Source organism: Ambystoma mexicanum, chromosome 4p, assembly GCF_040938575.1.
Source record: "Ambystoma mexicanum isolate Mex_15411 chromosome 4p, UKY_AmexF1_1, whole genome shotgun sequence".
Classification (NCBI taxonomy): Eukaryota; Metazoa; Chordata; class Amphibia; order Caudata; family Ambystomatidae; genus Ambystoma; species Ambystoma mexicanum.
Genome location: NC_090927.1, coordinates 271,492,853 through 271,516,075, shown reverse-complemented (window position 1 = coordinate 271,516,075; position 23,223 = coordinate 271,492,853). Strand labels below are relative to the sequence as shown.

The following is a 23,223-nucleotide window of genomic DNA, read 5'->3' as shown; positions in this document are numbered from 1 at the left end:
GAAATGATCCCTTGATCCAAGGTCGGAAGGACCACTGCCCCCTTACCAGTGGCTGTGCGACTCAGGGTTTGTAAGTCTGTACGCGTACTTTCCTGAGCAGCCAGATCTTTTATGGCATCTGTCAATGGCAAATGGTGAAGGTCATTTAGAGAAGAATTATGGTGATTATTTTGTGATATCGCATGTTTTTAAATTTTTTTTTTCTTATTTTTTTTCCTTTTAGATGTTCTCCTTTGGGGGCATGTTTGGGTTATGGAAACCTGAACGAAGTCATCAGTAAAGGAACACAGACAGCGAAATCAGGTGAATCAAAAAAGAGCAGAGAGACCCCCAAGTCGGCAGTGTACTCAAACAGGGGAGAGCGAGTATTTGGACTCTGGGAAACAAAAATGGGAGCAGCGCCACCACCAACGTCCACATTAGAGTGAACCAGGGGTACGGTGAGGGAGTCCCCAGAGACTGGTCCTTCAATTAAACCGGTCTTAGCTTGATCTTTTAGACTAAGAATATGCCCCTCCAAGGATGATAATTTATGGGCATTCGATGAGACAATGGATTTAATATTGTCCTAAAGTCTCAGCATTGACTCCATGACCAGGTGTAAGGCCAAAATAGAAGACTGGCCCAAGAAGTCCACTCTAGGGAGAATATTAGACTCTCTTCGTATATCCATGTTGTTGGACCTCAGATATTGCAAGTCAATATGATTTTGAAGGATGGACTCCTGTAAATGGCATCTTGGATCACAAGAAAAAGCCTTGGGCACAAGAGCACCAGTCAAAGAGGGCACTTCCCCATGTCCAAGACTGGAAACCTCAATATCTCGAAAAGGTTTAAAAAATGAGGCGTCCAAAAAAACTGACTCTTCAAGAGTTTATAAGGGGCTCTGTTCATATTGTACTCAGTGCCCAACATTCAGTCGTATAATTGGCTGTAGCCTCGTCCTTCTGAGAGCTGTAGTCCTGAGCCATCATGCTGCCACCAGTGATTAAGTCCTCAGAGGCGGTAACCTGAGCGTAAGTGGGCCTCTCGGCCATGGAGGCCGGGTTCGAACCTTCAGAGATGAGTTGTCATTTTTCACAGCTAGAGCCAGAGTCATCAGAAAGGACAGGTATGTGCATTATAGTTTTTGTAAGAGCAATAGTATTTGCTGTGTGAGCTGTAGTGTCTTTGATTACACCGGGTAAGTCATTTATTGAATCATGAGCATGTGATTTACTTCGAAGGGCTGTAGACATATTGCTAGCGGTCACTTACAGGCACAAACTGGAAGTCAAGGCAAAATGCTCATTCCCTTGGGTTTGGTAAACAGGAAATCGTAGCTGTAGCTGGACAGCAAGCCCAGATATATTGAAGTAAAATAATAATCCAAAAAGCACAACATAAGAGGGAGAGGGCTATAAGCCGGTCGTTGACCAGAATCACACTCCCCACTGCCACATACAGTAACAATTTATGGCAGAGAACCAGCCAATTACATGAGGGAAAACGGGATATGGGTGTATTGCTTTGTCCCACACTCCAGAGTTCCTCGAGTAACTGGAACAGAATCAGGCAACGTAGTAGGGAACAAAACAAGAAACTAAAAACAAATACAGAAGAGAGAAAGCGGTGTTCTCACCACAAGCACAGAGGGGTGAAAGGCCCAGTGAATAATCATGAACAGTCTTCTAATTAATATGGCAATTATTTAAGTTTTTATATGTCTTCTCTGATGACTGGAGAGCTCTGCCTTCCTTACAAATCTTCTGCAGTCTTTTTCTTTACTTAATTACAGGAGCTCTGGTTATTGTGACCTTCCTTGAGCATGACAGGAATGAAAGGCTGCTAAGAATCTTTTTCAATATACCAAACTACCTCACAATCACCTCAGAGCCAATCATTGTTGCTCTGTATGCCCAGCAATTTGGACTGGGACTACTTCAGTATCCTGAAAGGCAATGTTAAGGAAAAAATATATTTGTGCGAAGATTACTTTACTAACAATTAACTTTAACTCTTGCGGCCTTCCTGAGCGAAACACAATACCTCCATACCTGAAACCTCCTGACGAAGGAACTTAATGGGAACCTGACAGCCGGGCTAGCCACACTGGCAATGTTTCTTCTTTCTGGGGTTTCGGCTTGCCTCACTTCTTGGCATAATATTTGTTATCTTATTTTGTTAATGAAAAAGTTCTGGCATTGGCTGCATCAGAGCCTTGGTCTTCGAGCAGCCCCGAGAGGCTGTTAAAGCTGAGCAAGCGGCATTGATTAGTGTGTTTCTCTCCCCCCCCTCTCTTCTTCCCCTCTTCCTCCCTCCCCCCTCCCTCCCCCTCTTCCTCCCACTTTCCCTCCCCTTCACTCTCCCTCCCTCCCTCAGCACACCTATGGGCACCATTCAGCTACTAATGGCTTGACGGTTTTTATGTATTGAAGGAATCTCTCCTCTTATCGTCACTGTGCTCAGAACAGCATAGTGCTCTATCAGGACTCTGATGAATAGAGGTAGCCTTGCACTGTTCTGTATTCTCCTCCTTTTTGTGTGTATTTGAAGTGCAAACGTACACCCAAAGGAGCACCTTGGTGCTGCGATGCACAGAACATCCACAACAAATGGAAAAAAGTAAGGAATCTTCATATTCAGCTGTAAGGTTTGGAGAGTCTCTTCCCACCTCCTGACTCTTCCTCCAGGAACCCGGGCTCATCGTCCTTGCGTGCACTATAAGCTTTGAGTTTCCCCAGGACCCCAAAAAGGACATGCCTTGCTAGTGACAACTTGTGCCATCTATCCAAGCATGGATGGGTGAACGTTGCACTGTGACACAGGCACAGACTGGTGCTTGTGCTGCACAATCAGACTGAGAAATATTTGGCCCAGAGGATAATTGAGAGAAAAACCCAACTTTTCTCTGGCCTTCACTATGGAAGTGCCACCACGAAGGGTTTATCATTGTTCTTGAAGTTAGATTTGGCATCTGCTACCAAAGAAATACATTTTCAAAAACTATTTACAGTTCTTATTGTATATGAAAGAAAGCTTTTAGCAGAAATCAAATCTCTCCGCTTACCGCATCTAAGAGAAATACAATACAGGAATTTACAACGGTAGAATTCTAAGAGTAAAAATGGATATACATACTTTGCAGCGGAAGTATAGCAGCAACAGGGCTTTCATCAACAAGTGTGTAATGATGACGACTGATGCATCTATCCAAGTAAATGGTCCTATTCGAGGACAACTGGGCCATCCCATGATCGCTTGTTATAATCACATTAACCTTGTCCCAAAGTTCTGCTCTCTTCAGTTCGTCAATCAAGAGGCCAATTCTTTCATCTACATCGTTCAGCACATTAGCCATATTTGGGCTTTCTGGCCCATATTTATGTCCACTGAAATCTGGCTCTGGCCAATAAAGTGTTACAAAATTGATTGGGTCATCAGATTTGGTCAACCATGATGTGACATTTTTAATTCTTGCTTCAAATGTTTCATTAGGATTATACTTTAAAAAATAGGAAGGTGTGGTATTTTGTATCAATACATCAGTACCTGGCCATCCTGCACCAGCACTTTTATGACCCTGAATTTGGTTTGTTACCCAAATTGGGGTTGCTTCATTCCACCAGTAGGGGTCGGAATCATTGGACAAAGTAAATGTCTTATTTGCATCGGGGTCAAACATAGAGTTGGCCACAATACCATGACTTTCTGCATAAAGGCCTGTAACTATGGAGTAATGGTTTGGAAATGTTTTTGTTATGAAAACGTTGGTAACATGCTCCACCAGGACACCGTCACCGATCAGCTCCTTCAGACGGTGCAATGGGAAACGATTCAGATAATCAGCTCGGAAACCATCAAAGGACACCAGCAGTATTTTTGGACTTGTGTTATTTGTTATAGTAGAAGCGGAGCAAATCACTGATCCACAGACAACAATGGTAAAAATGAAATGGACTCTTGAGAACATCTTCAAAAATGGGATCTGAAACATATAAGAGATTAAAATTAGATTACACAAACAATGTAGTCCTAACTACTAATCTCATTATTCAAGTCAAACAATGTTCACTGAAAAAGTATTAAAAATACACACAGATTGCATCTTCCCTCCTCAAATCTGTGCAAAAGAATATAGGATAGCTACAGTGTCAGCAGGTACAGAAAGGGTAATTGCTTCTATAACTTACAACAGGACAGAGTCCTCAAATGTGCTTGTTCAGTACATTTAAAAATAACATTGAAATATGTATATACCAGACAAGTGTGAGAAAATGTCAAATTTTATTAATGGTTAAATTAAGTTTCAATCATACCATGATCTAGTACAATCATTCTGATCCAAGATACAGCCACGCTACCAAAGGATTGAAAAACAGATATAGGACAATATGGACACCTGAAAAGGCAGGGATGTCAATTCACCAAAATGCCAGGGGTAGTGGAAGTTACTTCATGTACACGATGACATCAGAAACCCAGACAACATCACAGTAAGTGATGTAATATGACCTGCCTGGTGGCATCACAGGAAGTGAAATCTCAACGGTAACAAAACAGGCATTTGCCAAGCCAATAATTTTGGCTTTTGAATGGGCACTCTATAAGCATGTGTTGTGAATTACCATCATGTGCTCAACTATTTTCACCTTTTAGCAGTTACTGGCCACATATGTCCAAGCACTTAAATCAACGCCAGGGATTGACTTCAATATTCCAGGTAAATAGATCATTGGCGTACATTTTCCTGAAATGCCCAGGTACTTGCAGCATTGCTTGTGTGTGCCAGTGGGTCTGTTTGTCAATCTGTGTATGTGCGTGCGTGCGTGCGTGCATGCAGTGTGTTTATCTATGTGTGCAAACAATGTGTCTGTGGGTAGTGCTATTGTGTGCATGTGTGTGGGGGCAGTTTGGGTGGGGGCTGCGTGTGTAGGGCAGTACACGAGTGGGGCAGGGTTTGTGTATGGGGAAGTGTCTTTGTGGGGGATGTTTGTGGGGGCACAGTGCCTGGTTTGGGTGGAGTTTATTGGGGTCAGTGGTGTGTGGGGGTGTGCAGATGGTGAGTGACGGTGTTTTAGGGCAGTGATTGTGGTAGTGTTAGTGTGTGTGGGAAATCAGTTTGTGTGGGGAGTATGTGGGGGCAGTGTGTTTGGTAAACGTGTGTGGGGCCAAGTAGAGTGAGGGGACAGTGTGTTTTGAGAAGGGCGTGGTGCGCAGAGATAGACACAGACGCCATGATACACGTTTCAAAGCCTTTATTTATAGAAAGTAATGGAAAGAGGGGTTTGGAGAATAACTAAGTTGCCATGTGTCCAAATGGGAGTAGTCGTGACCATGAAAAAAAAAAGAGAGGATAGCCAAAAAGTCTGTCTGTCAAAAGAAAATAGTCTGTCTGTGTCAAACCTTTGCTTGCCCTCACTTTCTATCTTAACAATGTGTAGGGTATTGGACAAAGTACTTAAGTGTCTCAAAGGAATATCAGGATAACCATGGAGTTTCTTCTCAGCTCCCTTCCCCAAGTTTAAGTCACTTGGAATCTCCAAAAGTTCTGTTTGTGTCAAATAGTTCACAAAACGGCAGTTCAATAGTTTCATCATCCAGCACAGTTCATGTACTTTTCTCATTCTTCCATTGCCTTATTCAAATGCTTTCTAGCACAAGATAGTTCGTGTTTTAAACTTAATGTTCGTGGGCAGATCTTCTAGGCCTTCCTCACTGGAGCTCTTGACTCGTTACATTAACCTATTCCGTGTTTCACATTACAAGATTTCATCCATCTGTTTTCATCATGCAGTTTGCGTCAAAGACATTTGAAACGGGGTAGATTAGCTTATTCCTATGCCCGACCACTCTTGACACTGTTGCATTCTGGTTGTTGTATTTATTATACTCTGCTAGGCTCTCTCTCAAAAGTGCCTTCTAGCACCACGACAAGTTCCACTTGCTTGTCAATCTGTTTCATTCAATATGCTCTTTATATCCCTTCCCGTCAGCTTTCACTTTCTACAACTTTGTTTAACTCGCTTTTCACCTCAGCGTTACTTTAACATTCACATTTCACATAGACTTCAATAATTCAGCATTCCCTGGACAACTTTGTTACTTTGTTTCATCTCAGTTCCAAACAATCAAAGCTTTTCTTTCAACGCGTCTTGCTTCTTACGCGTACTTGTACTTGCAACTTGTCATCCATTTGCATCTTCACAAACCAGGATCTCTCATCACTTTGAACTCACTGGTTGTGCCTTCAGCAATGTGTTCATCCAATTTCTGCTATCCGAGATCCAGGTCTTTACAACCTGCCCCTCAGACCTTCCTGGGCGGCCTAGCTGTCCAAGGGAAACGAGCAATCTACTGGCCCACAGTACAGAGAGATTACCCAGCATTTCAGCTGTCGTTGATGAACCCTTTCGGCTTCTTGAAGATATGGCTCCCTCACCACGCTGTTTCCTGCTCCAGCCTGCAGCCTTGTAGTGTCTCGGCTTCCCGCTCTCCCACGCCTGGTTCTCGATAGTGTAAGGGAGGCATGGTATTAAACAGTGAAGACAGACACAAGTGATCATATTTCAAGGGTGTTTATTGAACTTCAATAGGTTGATAGAACGCCTATTTAACCCTAAATCTAAGGATTGGAGCAAGCTACGACCATCAAATAAAAATAACGCAGTCCTAGTGAAGTCACTGTCAAAATAAAAAGGCCTAAACTAATAAACCTATTGCCAATCCTTACTTCTATATACAAATGGTGTGTGAAAACGGTGTATGCAAAAGAAAAGTGTTCAAGAAACAATCGGTCAGGATAGTTGAGCAATTGGCTTCCCCTTCCCCACGTTTTCAGCATGGGACAAGGCGAGACATTCCAGCTTCGCACTGACTCTGGCTTCTATGCCATGAGCATGCAGTTCAAAATATAGGTATCTGGGCCTTCTGCGCCAAAGTCTCTTTTGCAAAAGTTTCTTATTGCAGATTGCCCGAGGCAACAAACAAGTATCAAAGTTTCCTTTTTATCAGAATTTTTACATTCACGTTTTCGGGTTTACTGTTCACCACGTGTGTCCCTCGGTCGGACTCGGATCACTTTTAATCTTCCTTTCTTTCACAGGTCTGACTTGCGCGAATCGCCCCAGAATTTATTACCCACAATCCCTGACTAAGTCCGAAATTTTCCCCCAAAAAACACAATATTCAGACATTTCCCTCTGCCCACCCACCGAAACACTACACCAACAACACATGTCGTACCATCCCGCGTTCCCATAGGTGTCCCAACAAAAAAGGTACCTCACATGTGTGTGTGCCCCTACCTGGGCGCAAAGGGAAAACACTAACCCACTGGTAACCCCAAGCCTATCGGCAGAGCAGATTTTGCTCATGTGGACAACCTACAGATCCGAGGGTGTCGAAGCCACCAAGGAAAACAGGGAACCCCAAGCACTTCCAAAAAGAAGACACCTGTGGGCACCCCCCTTTCCACTTAAAACATCCATGGGGGTTTAGTGCCTCCCCACACCCACCCAAAACAAGTTATGTTTTTTTTATCCCTTTTCTTTTTGTTTTGCCCCATTCCTATGGGCAGATGGGCACATTAGGATGCCCATCTGCCCCCAGGGTGGGCAAAACGTACTGCCCCATGTATTGGGGAGCCATTCCAATTTTCTCTGGTGGCCCTCCCCCCCACTCCAAATGGATGGGGGTGTCATGAACTTCAGATCACGCCCCTTTTGGACCTCCTGGTCCTTGTCTCAACGGGGCTTACATTCCATACTACTTCCAACATGGCCGTCCAGAGCTGAAGCCCTTGCTCGCTCCATGCGCTGAACGCGGCGTGATCCATTTATAGACCACGCCTTCCGCGGCTCTGCGCGTCTCAATGCTATTGCAGTGTAGCCCAGACGTGGATTCGTAGCTCGCGGTATTGTTTCCTTTGTCCCAGTGCTATTACCCACTCCTGTCCCTTTCCCCCTTCCTGGTTCCGAGCATTTCTAGCCTTTCCCAATTTCCTGGACTCCGCGATCCCGGAACTAAACGCAACCTGGAACCAGACGAGACTCAAACAGCGCTGTTCAAGACCAGGAGCGTTCGCAAGAAGACAGCGACCGAAGACACCGGCAAACATCGGACCCAGGTGAGAAGGGGGGGGGGGGGGGGGGTGGGGACTCCTTGACAGTTTGAGAGGCTACCCATTCGAACCTAAAAACGAGATGGAAGCCGCCGTGCAAGACTTAATGCGACGCATGCAAGAGTTATCAACCGAGGTTCAAAATCTTAAGGCGGAAAACGCCGCACTCAAACAATTGGGTCTTATCCCGGGATTCTGCTACAAAGGAGGGTGCCCTGTTGGGCGGTATTGTTGACAAGTATGATGGTTCGCAAAAACACTTCGCGGATTCCTGGATTCATGCCTGGTCCACTTTACCTTTAAGCCCTATTATTTCTCGACTCCTAGGGCTAAGGTGGGTTTCATCATATCCCACCTTTCCGGCAACGCCTTAACTTGGGCAACACCCCTTGTTAACTCCGGCGATGCCCTCCTCGATGACTATGATGGGTTCATACAGGCCCTTAAAGGCATGTTTGACCGTCCAGAGCAGGTCTATACTGCCCAAGAACGCTTGCTGGACTTTCAACAGGGCTCCCAAGATATGCTCACTTATGTGACCAGATTTAAACAATTGGCTAAGGAAGCAGACTGGTCCTCTGAGGCTAGTTTTACCCTGTTCAGGAGAGGCCTAAACAATGAGATCAAGGATGAACTGGCCAGGGTGGCCAGACCAAATTCATTCCAAGCACTAATGGACCTGGCCTTGCAGATAGACTTTCACATCCAGGAAAGGAAGGCTGAAAGGAAAAAATCCAAGGGAAACCCACCCAAGACGTCCTTTGAGAGCACAGCCAGAACGGACGCAAACCCAAGTCCAGCCCCAGAACCTGAACCCATGCAAATTGGAGCCTTTTGTGGACCCATATCACCTCAAGAAGATCCATACGGGTTTGTGTATGTATTGTGCTTCAGACAAACATTTGGTCAGGGAATGTCCTCTGGCACCTCCTCAGCGTTCGGGAAACGACAGCTCCCGATCTTAAATGGAGCAGAGATTCGGGAGAGAGATGTTTGCTCCACATCAATTCCATCCTTGAACTCTCCTGGACAAAACAGTTTGGTGATACTACAGGCCTTCCTGTCGCCCTCCAAAGACAAGACCTATCCCATTCTGGCCTTGGTGGACTGCAGAGCTATGGGAATTTTCATTGATCAAGACTGGGTTGTTAGTCATCATATTCCGTACGAGACACGAAACACCATGCAGCCGGTGGAAGCAATAGACGGAAGACCCCTCTCTTCATGACCCATAAGCCTGCAGACTAAAGAGATCCAACTTTCCATAAACCATCATCAAGAGCGGATTACATTCGACATCATTAAGTCAGCCCATTACCCCATGGTTTTGGGTATGCCCTGGTTAGAAAAGCACAATCCGTATATCAATTGGACAGCAGGATCATTATTCCTGGGCTCAGAGTTCTGTATGTCCCACTGTCTATCCCTGGACCCCTCCTCGGTAACTCCTAAAGAACCACCAAGAGACACCACTCATGGTTTCCAATATCATACAAGTTCCAGAGCCCTATCAGGGATATGCGGATGTATTTTCTACTGCCATAGTCCAAGCCTTACCTCCTCACAGGCCCGAAGACTGTGCCATAGATACGGATCCCTCAGCGTAATTCCCTTCGGCAGAATATTCATTCTTTCCGAACCCGAGAAAAAGGCCCTTCGGAATTACCTAGACACTAATCTTGGAAACAGCACCATAAAACCCTCGGAATCTCCAGCGGGTGCTTCATTGTTCTTCGTTCCCAAGAAGGATACCAAGGAACTCAGACCATGCCTCGACTATAGAGGCTTAAATCAATGCACCCTCAAGGATCGGTACCCACTGCCCCTGATCTCGGATATCCTGGAACCTGTGAGAGGAGCCGTAATATTCACCAAATTGGATCTCAGGGGTGCCTACCATTTGATCCGTATCCGGAAAGGAGACGAGTGGAAAACCGCCTTTAGAACACCCTTTGGCCACTACGAGTACCTGGTCATGCCCTTTGGACTAGCCAATGCCCCAGCAGTATTCCAACGTTTTATGGATAGGGTGTTCTCTGATATGTTGTTTCTCTTCGTCATTGTCTATCTGGACGACATATTGATTTTTTTCCAAGGACCCTCTGAAGCATGAAGGACATGTTAATGCAGTTCTACAAAGACTCCGGGAACATCACCTCTTAGCCAAGCCTGAAAAATGTTTGTTTCACGTTACCTCTGTGCACTATCTGGGATTTATCCTTAGTCCAGAGGGGATTGGCATGGACCCTTCAAAAGTAAAGGCCATTCTCGCCTGGCCTACTCCCACGTCCGTGAAACAAATCCTATCCTTCCTAGGACTAGCCAATTTCTACCGGAAGTTCATAGCCACCTTTGTACAACCCATAGTGGCTCAGCTAAAGAAGGACACCCCATTTGTCTGGTCAACATTACAAGAAACTGCATTGCAGCGTTTGAAGACCGAGTTCACACAAGCTCCCATTTTGGCTCAACCCGATACAAGTCGACCCTTTTTAGTGGAAACGGATGCCTCTAATTATGCTATAGGAGAAGTGTTGAAGCAGAAAATGGAGGACGATTTGGAACACCCCGTTGCTTATCTTTCAAGAACCTTAACTCCTAGTGAAACTCACTACTCTGTCCTGGAAAAGGAACTCTTAGCCATTCGTCAAGCCTTCACTGAATGGCGACACCTACTTCTGGGAGCCAGACATCCTGTCCAAGTCTGTACTGATCATCTAAACCTTCAGATTCTACAGTCACTGGAGTGCAGGAACAGTCGTCAGGCACATTGGGCCTACTTTTTTGCCCAGTATCAGTTCCACATTACCCATGTCCCTGGATCACAGAACCTGATCGCTGACGCCTTGTCTCGCCGACCTGACTACGTGACCACTGAAGATAAGGCATTTCCTAAAATGTTCTCTCCCACGATCTTCATAGCCCAAGCAGTTGATCTCCTGGAAGAAGTCTGATCGCAAACTCAATCCTCGGAAATATGGATCAACACGAAATCTCTGGAAATTAAGAGCCAAGGAAGGCTACTTATTCAAGGACAATGCACTACTCATTCCTACACGGAAGTTACAGCAAAAAATAATAAACCTTTGTCATGACACACTCCATTCCGGGCACCGAGGTATCACCAACACCCTCCGTCTTATACAGAGACAGTTCTGGTGGCCAAAAATGAAGTCTGACGTACAAAAATACATCCAGGCTTGTATAACCTGTGCCCAAAATAAACATGATAACAAAAGACTGGCGGGTATTCCTCTGCAGCCCACTCTACCCTCTAAACCATGTGAAATCATTGCTACAGACTTCATAGTGGAGTTACCACCTTCCCGAGGATAAACTACCATCATGGTCACCATAGATTTGTTTATCCATATGGCCCATTTTACGCCACTGATGAAACTACCCTCCTCTTTAGAGCTAGCTAGAATATTTTTGGAACACATATTCCGACTACATGGGCTTCCTTTCAAGATCATCTCTGACCGGGGTCCCCAATACTATCACAATTCTGGAAACACCTCTGTCGGGTACTAGGAATAAAACGTGCCCTCTCTTCAGGATATCACCCCCAAACCAACGGAGCCACAGAACGTGCAAATCAGACCCTGGAACAATATCTCTGATGTTTTGCCACCAAGGTCCAGGATGACTGGTCTCTCCTTATACCCGTTGCGGAATTCGCTTACAACAACTCCGAACACTCAGCGCTACAGACCAGCCCCTTTTATTGTAGCCAGGGGTCCATCCATCGGTCTTACCCTCGGTTCTTCCTTACCCTACACCAGTACCTACTGTTGACTCCTGGATCGAAACTCTTATCAACATTCACCGGGAGGCTAAAGAACACTTAGAGAAAGCCAGATTACAGACCAAGAGGTATGCGGATTCCAAGAGAAAACCAGGCCCTTCCTAAACGGTCGGTGACCAAGTGTGGTTGTCATCAAAACTACTTCCCCGACACTTGCGACCAAACACGCTGGCTCCCTGCTACTATGGTCCATTTCCCATCAAGGAGATTATCAATCCCGTCTCATATCGAATCAAGCTACCCGACTCCTGGAAAAGAATTCACACATCCCTATTGAAGCCCTACATCCAATCCTCTCGAAAACCCAGTAGACCACCTCCTCTACTGGACAACCAACTGGAATATGAGGTGTCCCGGATTTGTGACTCCAGGTATAAGCGGGGCCATCTTCAATACCTAGTGGAGTGGAAAGGATATCCTCCTAGCGAAAGGACCTGGGAACCTATTTCAAATATCAAGGCTCGATTCCAAGATGACCACCGACACCAGGTAGACGTGTGTCGACGGTGCTCCAGAACCTCCAACTCATTTAAGCGGTTCCACCACCCCTTATGAGCCGAGGAACTCAGGATAACAGCGGCTGGCGCCCTCCCGCACCCTCGACCACCCGCAGCTGCCATTTCACCCAGCAGGAGCAGTGGAAAATACCACGGCGCGCGCCAGAGGCCCGCGGGCGAATGGAGACGATTCAGGCCTACTGGGCAGAGCAGGAGAGGAGGCGCTCCAGGCGAGACGAGATCGCAGCCCCGTCCCGTCCTCATGCCGGGGTGCGACGCGGCTGCCTAAGCCGGGGAGGTGGAGGAGACCCCGGGAAAGGAGGTACCTTCGGGACACACCGGAGGACCTGATATCGGCCTGGCGGCGGAGCCTTGGATCGAGGAGCCCACGCAAGCCCTTTAGAGCAGTGGCGAGCTCTGGGCAGTGACCCCGCCCGTGAAGTGGAGCACGGCCCCCGGCCGGCGAGTGGATATTACCCGGGCTGCGGGGCTGGCGTCACAGAGGTACTGCCCTACTACACGCAACCCCGACAGGCAACGTCAAGCACTGAACAGCGAAGCAAGGAATTCAGAACCGGGCGGGGGTGACCCCCTGGGAAGGCACGGGCAGGACTGGGGGGGACCCCCCCCCCGACCTCCGAGCTACAAATATGGTGGCTAAAAACAAGGGCAAGGCCAATAAGGGCGGCCAGTCGCAGCCGGATGCCTCAGGCCCCATCATGGCCCTCTGGGCAAGCAAGGATGCAACCGAGGAACGCAGGGCCACACATGGGGGGGGGGGGGGGGGGGGGAGTACGGAGCAGGAGCACGGCGAGACCCTGGAAGCGTCCGCCCAGATCTCACGCCAGGACCTGCACGGGGAGCTGCTCTCATTCCAAACATCTTTGGGGAAAACCTTTCAAGAGCAATTTCAATTAATAAGATCTGACATTAACCAAGCGCTGGCCGAAATCAAGCAGAAAGTGGGTCAACTGGGGGAGAGAACAGACATAGTCGAAAAAGGCCTGCAGGAGATAGGCAGAGAGACCACGGAGAACAGTGAAGCTATCGAGAGGCTCGACATGGCGACGCGTAACCTGGAAATACGAATGGAAGAAATGGAAAATAGGTCTCGGCGGATCAACATCAGGTTGAAGCTCCTGCCGGAGACGGTGCAAGATAGGGACCTGAAGGTAACGGTTCAAGGAATTTTCGCGGAACTATTGGGCGAGTCCTCACCTGATCGGATCGAACTGGACAGGGTTCACAGAGTGGGTTCCCTCAATAGGAACCCGAAGTCTAGGCCGCGAGACATGTTAGCGGCGTTTACAAGATACGCTCAAAAAGAGGCAGTACTCAAGGCCGCTAGACAAAAAGAGCCGATATCCTTTAACGACCAACGTATTGAGCTGTACCAGGATCTCGCCAGCTGCACCTTACTCAAGAGGCGACAATGGATCCCCCTCACCCTGAAGCTTAATGAAAAGGGAATTAGATATAAGTGGGCCTTCCCGTTTGGACTTGTATTCGATTGGGCTGGTTCTCAGAAGCGGATAACCACGATGCAGGAAGGTGCAGACCTACTTCAACTTGAACTGGACCAAGAACTGGTTGAGGAATCGAGGGTGGCGGGCCCGAGCGGCTCCTCGGAGGCGAGGAGTGGTGCTCGAGCCGGGCCATGGGAATGGTCGCTGGTCGGGGAGGGGAAAAGGAGGAGGCCCGTGCGGCGGAGGTCCCCCGGGAAGGGAACTGATGCGGAGCCAGCAGCGGTGGAGTGAGCTGGACCAGAGGAGAACTAATCGGGTACTTGAATAATTTCAGGGGGTGGTGGACACAAAGGCAGTTTTGTATACAAGGAGGGGTGAGGGTGCTAAGAGCAAACATCATGGGATCATCAAGGGCGAGGAAGCCTGGGGGGAGGGGGGATGCGGACGGACCAAGTTTTAAGGTCATTAGGGGTTCGGGGGGCGGGGGAAAAGGGGGAGAAGGGGGGGAATCCTCAGGTGCTTCCCGAGGGGCGAACTAGAAGTGACCCACGCACCCGGGTAACAGGCATGGGGCAAATGAGTGGGAGTGGGGAACTGTCGAAGGGTCTTGAACGGCGGGGACAAGTGTCTAACTACAATTCAAGTGGGTAACGCATAATGTTAGGGGCCTAAATACCCCGCTGAAAAGGAAAAAGCTGGAACAATTTACGAAGCAGGGAAAACCAGACTTTCTGGGATTACAAGAGACACGTCTGCTTTGCAAGGACCAGAGTCGCTGGGGTGGGGGGCACTGGCCATCAGGGGCACGGTGAACTTTCGCTTGGAAGACACCCTAAGGGACAAGGAGGGTAGGTTTGTTGTGGTAAAAGGCACAATTGCGGAAGAATCGTACACAATAGGGGTGATTTATGCGCCCAACACAGGGCAAGACCCCTTCCTCTGCGACCTCATGGAGAAAATAGGTGGCTGGGCAAGAGGTCAGATAATCATAATGGGGGACCTGAATATAGCTTGGAACAAGATTAAAGAAAGGTTAGGAGGGACCAAAAGCAGTGGGGGAGGGGCGGTAGCCTCAGCGGAACTCCGGGACAAAGTGGAGAGCATAGGGCTGAGGGACGTCTGGAGGGAATTGAGGGGGGACGAGGAGGGTTACACATTCCTTTCTGAAGTTCATGGGACCCTGTCCAGAATTGATTACATCTGGATCTCGGCCAACCTGGTGAGTAAGGTTTAAGAGATAGAGGTTGGGTCCATGGGAATAGCAGATCATAAAATATTGTCGATGCAGCTGGAACTGGGAAAGAGGAGGAGGGAGCTGTGGGGTTGGAAATACCCGGAACACCTTACCCTGTGGTAAGAGAGGAGTTAGAGGGCAAGATGAGAGAGTTCTTCGATAATAACAAGAGAGGGGACACGAGGGAAGATACAAGATGGGACCACACTGAGGTGGGAAATTATAGCAGCTAAGGCACAGACGACAAAAACAGCTACAGGCCTTGGAGTCCCGGCTGGAAGCGGAAGTTGAGGAAGCGAGAGGTAGGGTAGCGGCGAACCCCAGCAGGATTAACCAGAAGGACTACAGGAGGGCAATAGGACAATTGGGGATCCTTAGGACCAAAAAAGCGGAGGGGCCATGCTTTTTGTGAGGCAAAAATTCTATGCAAGAGGGAATAAGGCGGATGCCCTGCTAGCTCGCCTCCTTCGGGGAGCTGCCTCCAGAAACACAATCACGGCGCTAAACCTAGATAGGGGGGAAAGGGTTACCCGAATAGAAGATATCCAAGAGGCCATGGCCGATTTTTACGAGACTTTATATGCTTCACAGCACCCCTGCGGCCAAGCTCAAGAGAAATTCCTGGAAAGGGTTACCCTACGTAAGATTGAGGGGGATGCCAATTGGTCTACAACAAAAGATAACGGAGGAAGAGGTGAAGGGGGTTATTCGGAAGCTGCCCGCGGGTAAGGCCCCTGGCCCCGATGGGTACACTGTGTCCTTTTATAAGGCCTATGCGGGAGTGCTGGTTCCACACCTGACCTACCTTTTCAATTCCTTTTTAGATAGTGGGCAAATCACCCCGTCTATGAAAGAAGCCAAGATCTCTCTGATTCTGAAGGAGGGCAAGGACTCCCTTGAAAGATCCTCCTATAGGCCAATAGCGCTCATTAACGTAGACGCAAAGATCTACACTAAGATCCTGGCGAATAGGCTCGAGGGGCTCCTCCCGGATTTGATCCATCAGGATCAGGCGGGATTCGTAAAGGGGAGGCAGACAGCAGATAATATCAGAAGGGTGGCCCACCTGGTGGAAAAGGCAGAAAAGACTCGCACACCGGCAGTACTTCTGTCCCTAGACGCTGAAAAAGCGTTCGGCCGGGTGGAGTGGTCCTTCCTCTTCAAAACCATGGAAAAGATGGGGTTGGGAGGCGCATACTTACAGATGGTCAAGGCGAACTATGAAGGCCCGCGAGCGCGGGTGGTTGTAAATGGGTTTTTAACTAGACCATTCCTACTCCAAAGAGGTACAAAACAGGGATGTCCCCTATCACCCCTGCTATACGCAATTTACCTGGAGCCCCTCCTGCAGGCAATACGGGAATCTGAAGGAATACAGGGAATACCGTTTGGAGGCAGGCATCACAAGGTGGCGGCCTTTGCAGACGACATGTTGCTCGCCCTGACCAATCCCATAGAGTCGAGTATGCAAGCCAGGTTACTACTAGAAGACTTTGTGGAAGCATCCGGACTACGCATTAACATGCACAAGTCCGAATTGATGGACCTGACATTGGCAAGGGAAGAGAGGGAGGAGCTAAAGGGGACGACGCCCTTTGCCTGGCGACCGGGGGGGAATTACGTACCTGGGGGTGAGAATTACTCCGGCTCTACGCGGATGGTACGCAGCAAACTACCTTAAATGGTTACCCTGCCGAAGCTGCTCTACCTCTTCCAAGCTATCCCTCAAGCAGTCCCAGCTAGCTTCTTCAAGGAGCCCCAGGTAATAACAAACGAGGGAAAAAGGGCAAGGGTGAGTAGGATGCAACTTATGGCCCCAAGAAAAGGGGGGGGGGACTAGCTCTTCCCAACTTCCGTCAATACTACGAAGCAGTCCAACTAAGGGTGATTAGGGAATGGCTGCGGGAGGGGGAAGGAAAACACTGGGTTCAGATGGATAGAGCGGTCACGCGACACGAACTGGGGGAGGTTCTGTGGCTACCCAGACAGCACTGTCCGGGCCATATGTACCTTAGCTCGATCACTAAACTAGTTGCAGATAACTGGGACAGACTGGTCCAACGGAAGGAAATTACAACCTTCCCGTCTCCTTTCACCCCCCATCTTCAATAATAAAAACTTCACCCCGGGGTTGGAAAAAGGGGCATTCCGGAACTGGCGGGAGGGAGGCTGCCGTTGGATGCGGGACATGTTTATAGGAGGGGAGATCAGTTCCTTTGTAGATTGTAAAAAGGATTTCGCACTGGGGGAAGGTGAACTACTGAGATACTCACAACTTCGACACTGGCTTCTACACCCCATAAATAAGGAGGCGGCCACTAGATCACCGACCCTTTTTGAAAAATTCCTGATGACCAATGACGGCTCGAAAGGCCTTATTTCACAGTTTTAAAAGATCTTGGATGAGGCTACCCCGAAGCCGCAATGGGCAATGGGCATACATGGGACGGTGGGAGAAAATTCTGGGCAGGGAAATAGAGAAGATAGAGTGGGAAAATCTATGGAGGAAGATCCCCAAACTAGCGAGAGCCTCACAAACCCAGGAGGCCTGGTATAAGATATTATATGGGTGGCACTATACCCCAGCTCGGCTATGCAGGATCTACCCGGACTCATCGGGAACTTGCTGGAGGGGATGCAGCTAGGAGGGCACTGCAGAACATATTTGGTGGCGATGCCCAAAAATAGTCCCGTTCTGGGGAGACATCAAGCAGGCGATGGAACAAGTGTTTGGGGCAGAGGGAGGTATACCCCCAGAATGGTCACTATTAGGCTTGAGGCCAGCAGAAGGGCCGGCGGGTTCAAGAGGCAGGGAAAGAGCGAGGGTGATGCTCACTCTGGCAGCAATGACAATCATAGCCCAGAGATGGAAGAGTTCGATCATACCAATGTTTCAAGACTGGCTGCGTAAAGTCTGGGAGATAGTAGCAATGGAATGGGCCTCCTAAGCAATGAACAATACAATACAAAAATTTGCGGGCGAGTGGGGTGAGGTCCTTTCCTTTCTCAGAGACGATTTCAGGATCGGGTGGCGCCTGCAATGTCTAAGACTTCTGGACCTGGAATAACCCCGACTAGACACTTTGTGGTGACAGGGAGCTACGGAAACTTTGGAACAGCACCTGGGGGAGGGGGGAAGAGAGGAAGGGAGGGAGGGAGGAGTTATGGGGATTGTTAATTTTGTTGAAAAATTCAATAAAGAGAATTTAAAAAAAAAAAAAATCAAGGCTCCCCAGCTGGAGGGAAAGGCCTTCGGAGGAGGCATGCTGTCATGAACTTCAGATCACGCCCCTTTTGGACCTCCTGGTCCTTGTCTCAACAGGGCTTACATTCCGTACTACTACATTCCGTACTACTTCCAACATGGCCGTCCAGAGCTGAAGCCCTTGCTCGCTCCATGCGCTGAACGCGGCGTGATCTATTTATAGACCACGCCTTCCACGGCTCGGCGCGTCTCAATGCTATTGCAGAGTAGCCCAAACGTGTGTTCGTAGCTCGCGGTATTGTTTCCTTTGTCCCAGTGCTATTATCCGCTCCTGTCCCTTTCCCCCTTCCTGGTTCCGAGCATTTCTAGCCTTTCCCAGTCTCCCGGATTCCTGGACTCAGCGATCCCAGAACTAAACGCAACCTGGAACCAGCCGAGACTCGAGCAGCGCTGTTCAAGACCAGGAGCGTTCGCAAGAAGACAGCGATCGAAGACACCGGAAAACACCGGACCCAGGTGAGAAGGGGGGGGGGACTCCTTGACAGCGGGGGCATCTCATGTACTCCTTCCTAGGGGCAGATTGCACTAGCAAGTGCAAGTTTGAATACCTGATTAATAAATACTCCATCACCCCCAGGTAGGGCTACATGAGATGCCCCCATCCATTTGGGGTAGGGGGGAAAGGGCCAACCCCTTTCCACTAAAAACATCCATGGTGGTTTAGAAATCTGCCCCCAGGGAGGGCTACCTGAGGTGCCTCCCATCCACTTGCAGTGGGGGGGGAAGAGGGCCACCCCCCTTTCATGAAAAAACATCCTGGCGATCTACCTCCATGCCCCCCCACAAACAAAACTATTTAAAAAAATGTTTGGTTGGGCCCCAGGGGGCCCAAACTTGAGCCCCATGCTTTGGGGGTTGGGGGTAGAAGAGGGTTGCTTGCACACCCCACGTCACAAACAGATCCCTGGTGGTCTAGTGGTCCGCACCCAGCAATGCTTCAAACAAAGGTGGTGTTGGAAAGGGGAGAGCATCCCCTTTCCAACAACACCTCCCTCTATCTAAACGGCACAATAGTGCTGCAGGTCGAGGGAGAGAAAGGTGGAAACTCACCTTTTATTTTCACTGCCGCAGCCGAAATGGCTGCTGCGTGGAAATTATTTTCAGTTTCACGTCAGTGCTCATTACGCGTGCTGACGTGAAACTGACAGAAATCCAACCCCCGGGCCGTGAGGAGGAACCTCCGCCTCACATATCCCGGGGGTTGGATTTCAATTTTGTGCTAAAAAGGACGAGCAACAGGTGAAGTAATGTCAAGGACGAGATAGCTCGTCCATGGCACTAAAGAGGTTAATTAAACTGTTCAAAAAAGAGTCAGATAGTTGTATCGAAGACCACTTAGAGCTTGTTACTGAAATGTTTCAAATGCTTGGAATTCCTATGGCACAATATGGCAGATTTTTTCATCTTACACTTGAATCTGCATCTGACAGTGTTATTCATGGCCTGGATGAGCAACAGAATTTGTCTTGGGAAGATTTTGACAAAGAGATTAGACAGCAATTCTCACCATATCATTCCATTCAACAGGCCAAAAAGGCGGCTTATAGTTTTTCAGCCGAGCCAAACGACACTCCTCACCAATTCCTACAAAATCTAAAAAGGGCATTATCACGTTTTGATGTGGCCTATGATCCCCACTCAATAGAATTTAAGACTGCTTACTTTTATGGGCTCCAGTGAGATATCGTATCTCAGCTGGTGCGTGAATTTGACAGAGTACCCTTAGAATGGATCATTGAACAATCCTCCAAGATCTATGAAATAATCTCTTACGAGAAGGAAGAGACTAGGGATAAGGAATCTAAGCCAAAAGCTGTGGGTAAAGTCTGTAAAGATGCCACTAGAAACAGCTCAAATTCAAGCGAAGAGTGACACACAACACAAACAAAGAGGCATGGCTCCACAGAGAACAACGCCCCCAATTCTATGTTCCATTCCATAGAGCTCAGTGGCAGAAGCACATACATTAGTCTTCAGTATCTTAGTAATGCTCCCAAGGCAGGATTTTGCTTTGATATGCAGGGCTAAACAACCCCCAGAATCATATGTCCAACAGGCCATTCCAGGCATTAGGGGCCCAGAGTAGGGTTGACCCTGCGACCATGGTATATGGAAATCAAGTAAGAGCGAGATATGTAGATGGATTCATTGAAAATGGAAATCAACAGAACAATTCCCACCACATGAAAGACATAATGTGAACTATGAACCTCACCAATATAGTCAGTCCCAACCACAGGTTGGCCATGATGAAAGGATGGTCATTCCACGCTCCCCACCCCCTCTGTCACAAGAATTCAGGGGAAACACAAACAGAAATCAATCTCCTGAAAGGTACCAGAACAGGCCTGATCAGGGTGAATTCAATCACTACCAGCCTAGAGCACAGAGGGATGTGTTTAGGGACAGACTGGTTCCAATGCTTAGAGGCCCACATTAAAATGTTGTCTGAGCAAATAGGGAAATTGTGCCAGCACAAAAACAGCCAAATGAAAGTGCAGAATCTCACAGGAGTGATCTTGCACGGGGGACAACAATGGACTAGTTAGTCATACTTGCCATGATGAGAACACATATGACCATGAATTACCTTTAAATGAAAAGTTGCTTAGCGATTTAAAATCAAGAAAACAAAAGAATGAAAGTGAGGCAGGGTAAAATAACACACATAAAAAGAGTGTGGTTTAACTTAGATCTGAACCAGACCATTCATGTGTGTGACAATGAGGAATAGAAAAGAAAAAATGAACAAGTAAACCCAAAAGAATATGAAAATGATGAAACACACGCCGTCAAACAAATGATGGTTTGTGACAAAGTGGATCATTGCAGGGTTAATGGTGCACTGATTCCCTTAGCAATGAGAAAGGAAAATGAAAGAAGCAAGTGACCTATCCTTATCTGATAATCAAAATACTGTTCATACTTCCACAAAAATGAAAATGCCCCACGATATAGGCGCAGGTCAGTCACTTGAAGACTATTTTGAGCCACAGATTTTTCAGGAGGCGGAAATGACAGGTACTGTACACAATTTAGATAAGTGTCACGCTCCAGAAATTGACATACTGCCACATGACACTTATGAGAAAATAGATTCACTAGGTTCCAGAATGGAGGTAAGTGGTAAGGATCCAGGAAATGAGGAAAAAGCAGTAGAGGAAAGGTGGATGAACACTGGCGGTCCCAAGACATGGGGGCAATCTGTGGCTGCACTGCAAACGGGTTCTGAGTCCAACAAGATAAACAAAGATACAAAGAAATGGGGAAAAAGGGGGGTAAAGTGTTATTTCATAAACCCCTTTGCCTAGCAAGAAATCAGGCAGGCCCAAGGAAACTAAACCCTGAAATCAGTAACAATGCACATTTCCTATCTATACTAGAAGAATGTTAGGATAGACATTTTGCCCCTATTACTATCGAAGAGCGGTGCAATGCATTAGCAATGATTGACACAGGTGCCCAGGCAACCGTGATGTCGCAGAAATTAATGCAAAGCATGAATGAGGGGAAAATCCACACAGGACATGCTGATATAGAGGCAGAGTGAAGGCACCGTGCAAATCTTCAATGGAGAAACAAATACCAGTGGTGGGTGTCACTGAAGTTGACATCAAGATAGGGAGACATAGAATGAGACAAGAAGCAGGGGTCCCACCCATAGATGAGATACCATTCTTTAGAAGAACAAATTGCCTTAGGGGACTGTAACCTCTTATTCATGGGGTAAATTGGGTATTGTGGTCTTTGGCCAAAAAAAGACTGAAACCTACAAAGGTAATGAGCTAGAACAACCGTGCAGAATGTCACACCATTGCTAGATCAGAAGGTGCAGTAGAGGTGTATCTTCAAAGTGGCTGTGTACCTATTGGCACTGTCATTCTCATGTGCCAGAGTGAAAAGAAAAGGAAAAGCAATCTGTAGAGATTTTTCTGGACCCCAAGAAAAATTGGAAGACACAGATTGATGAAAACGCATTGTGTTTTTAAGTTAATGAGGAAAATTGCAAACCAAACGTTGCTGCAGTGTCAGATCAGGAAAAATATATTTCAACAATTCCAGAGATACACATGAAGAAGGACAGGCCTGGATTCCTGTACAGGTAAATGGGCATCCAGAATTGACCGAGACAGTGTTGGACCTAGAGCAGGAAAAGAGTGTCATTGATGAAAGCATGTTTAAACAAATACTTGACAGAGATGAAATATCAAGTTTTAATATAAAAAAATAAACATCTTTGGGCTGGACGACCCTGAAATGGGGCAAAGAATTATGGGAAGATGCATGTTGAAAATCACAATTGGTTCCAAAAGCATTCATCATAATGTTTGGATTGTAAGTGGGACCAAGAATAAGTTCTACTTGGGAAATGACATCATGCACAGAATGTGTATGGCATTAGATTTCTTGAACCAAAAGGTTTGGTCTAGGCTGGCTGGCGTGGCACCTGAATTTGAGAACAAAAGACAAGCTTGCCATTGTGCCCAAATAATGCCCTATGCACCTGAGCTTCAGGTAAAGAAGGAGGTCACCATTCCTGCTATCACCAGACAATTTGCAATAGCATTGAAGTACAAGAAAGGACAACAGATGGACAGGCCTGGTGCATTTGTGTCTCTCAATGAATCCATGAAACAGCAAGGGCTAGAATGTGAATGTACACCATTGGTAGAGATTGGGGATGACCCCCAATTGAATGCTAGTGAATAACAAGGGATTCCAGATCATTCTTTTTGAAGAAAATACAGCATTAGGGATGGCAATACAGGAATCTCATTATACTGCTGATCTAAACAACACAGTGATTGGGTACATCCTTGATGGCTATGCAACTTTGCATAGTGAATTGCTC

The 23,223-nt window shown here is 47.4% G+C and overlaps 1 protein-coding gene across 2 annotated transcripts in view; it reads right to left on the bottom strand.

Annotated features, from left to right (window-relative positions):
* The window catches only part of ENPP4 (ectonucleotide pyrophosphatase/phosphodiesterase 4), a 356,128-nt gene that overhangs the window by 182,345 nt on the left and 150,560 nt on the right, over positions 1-23,223 (bottom strand). For both annotated transcript variants that reach the window (XM_069605799.1, XM_069605800.1), the window contains exon 2: positions 3,121-3,967. In XM_069605799.1, coding sequence (XP_069461900.1) covers positions 3,121-3,967 — 847 coding nt within the window. The remainder of the gene's footprint in view (positions 1-3,120; positions 3,968-23,223) is intronic.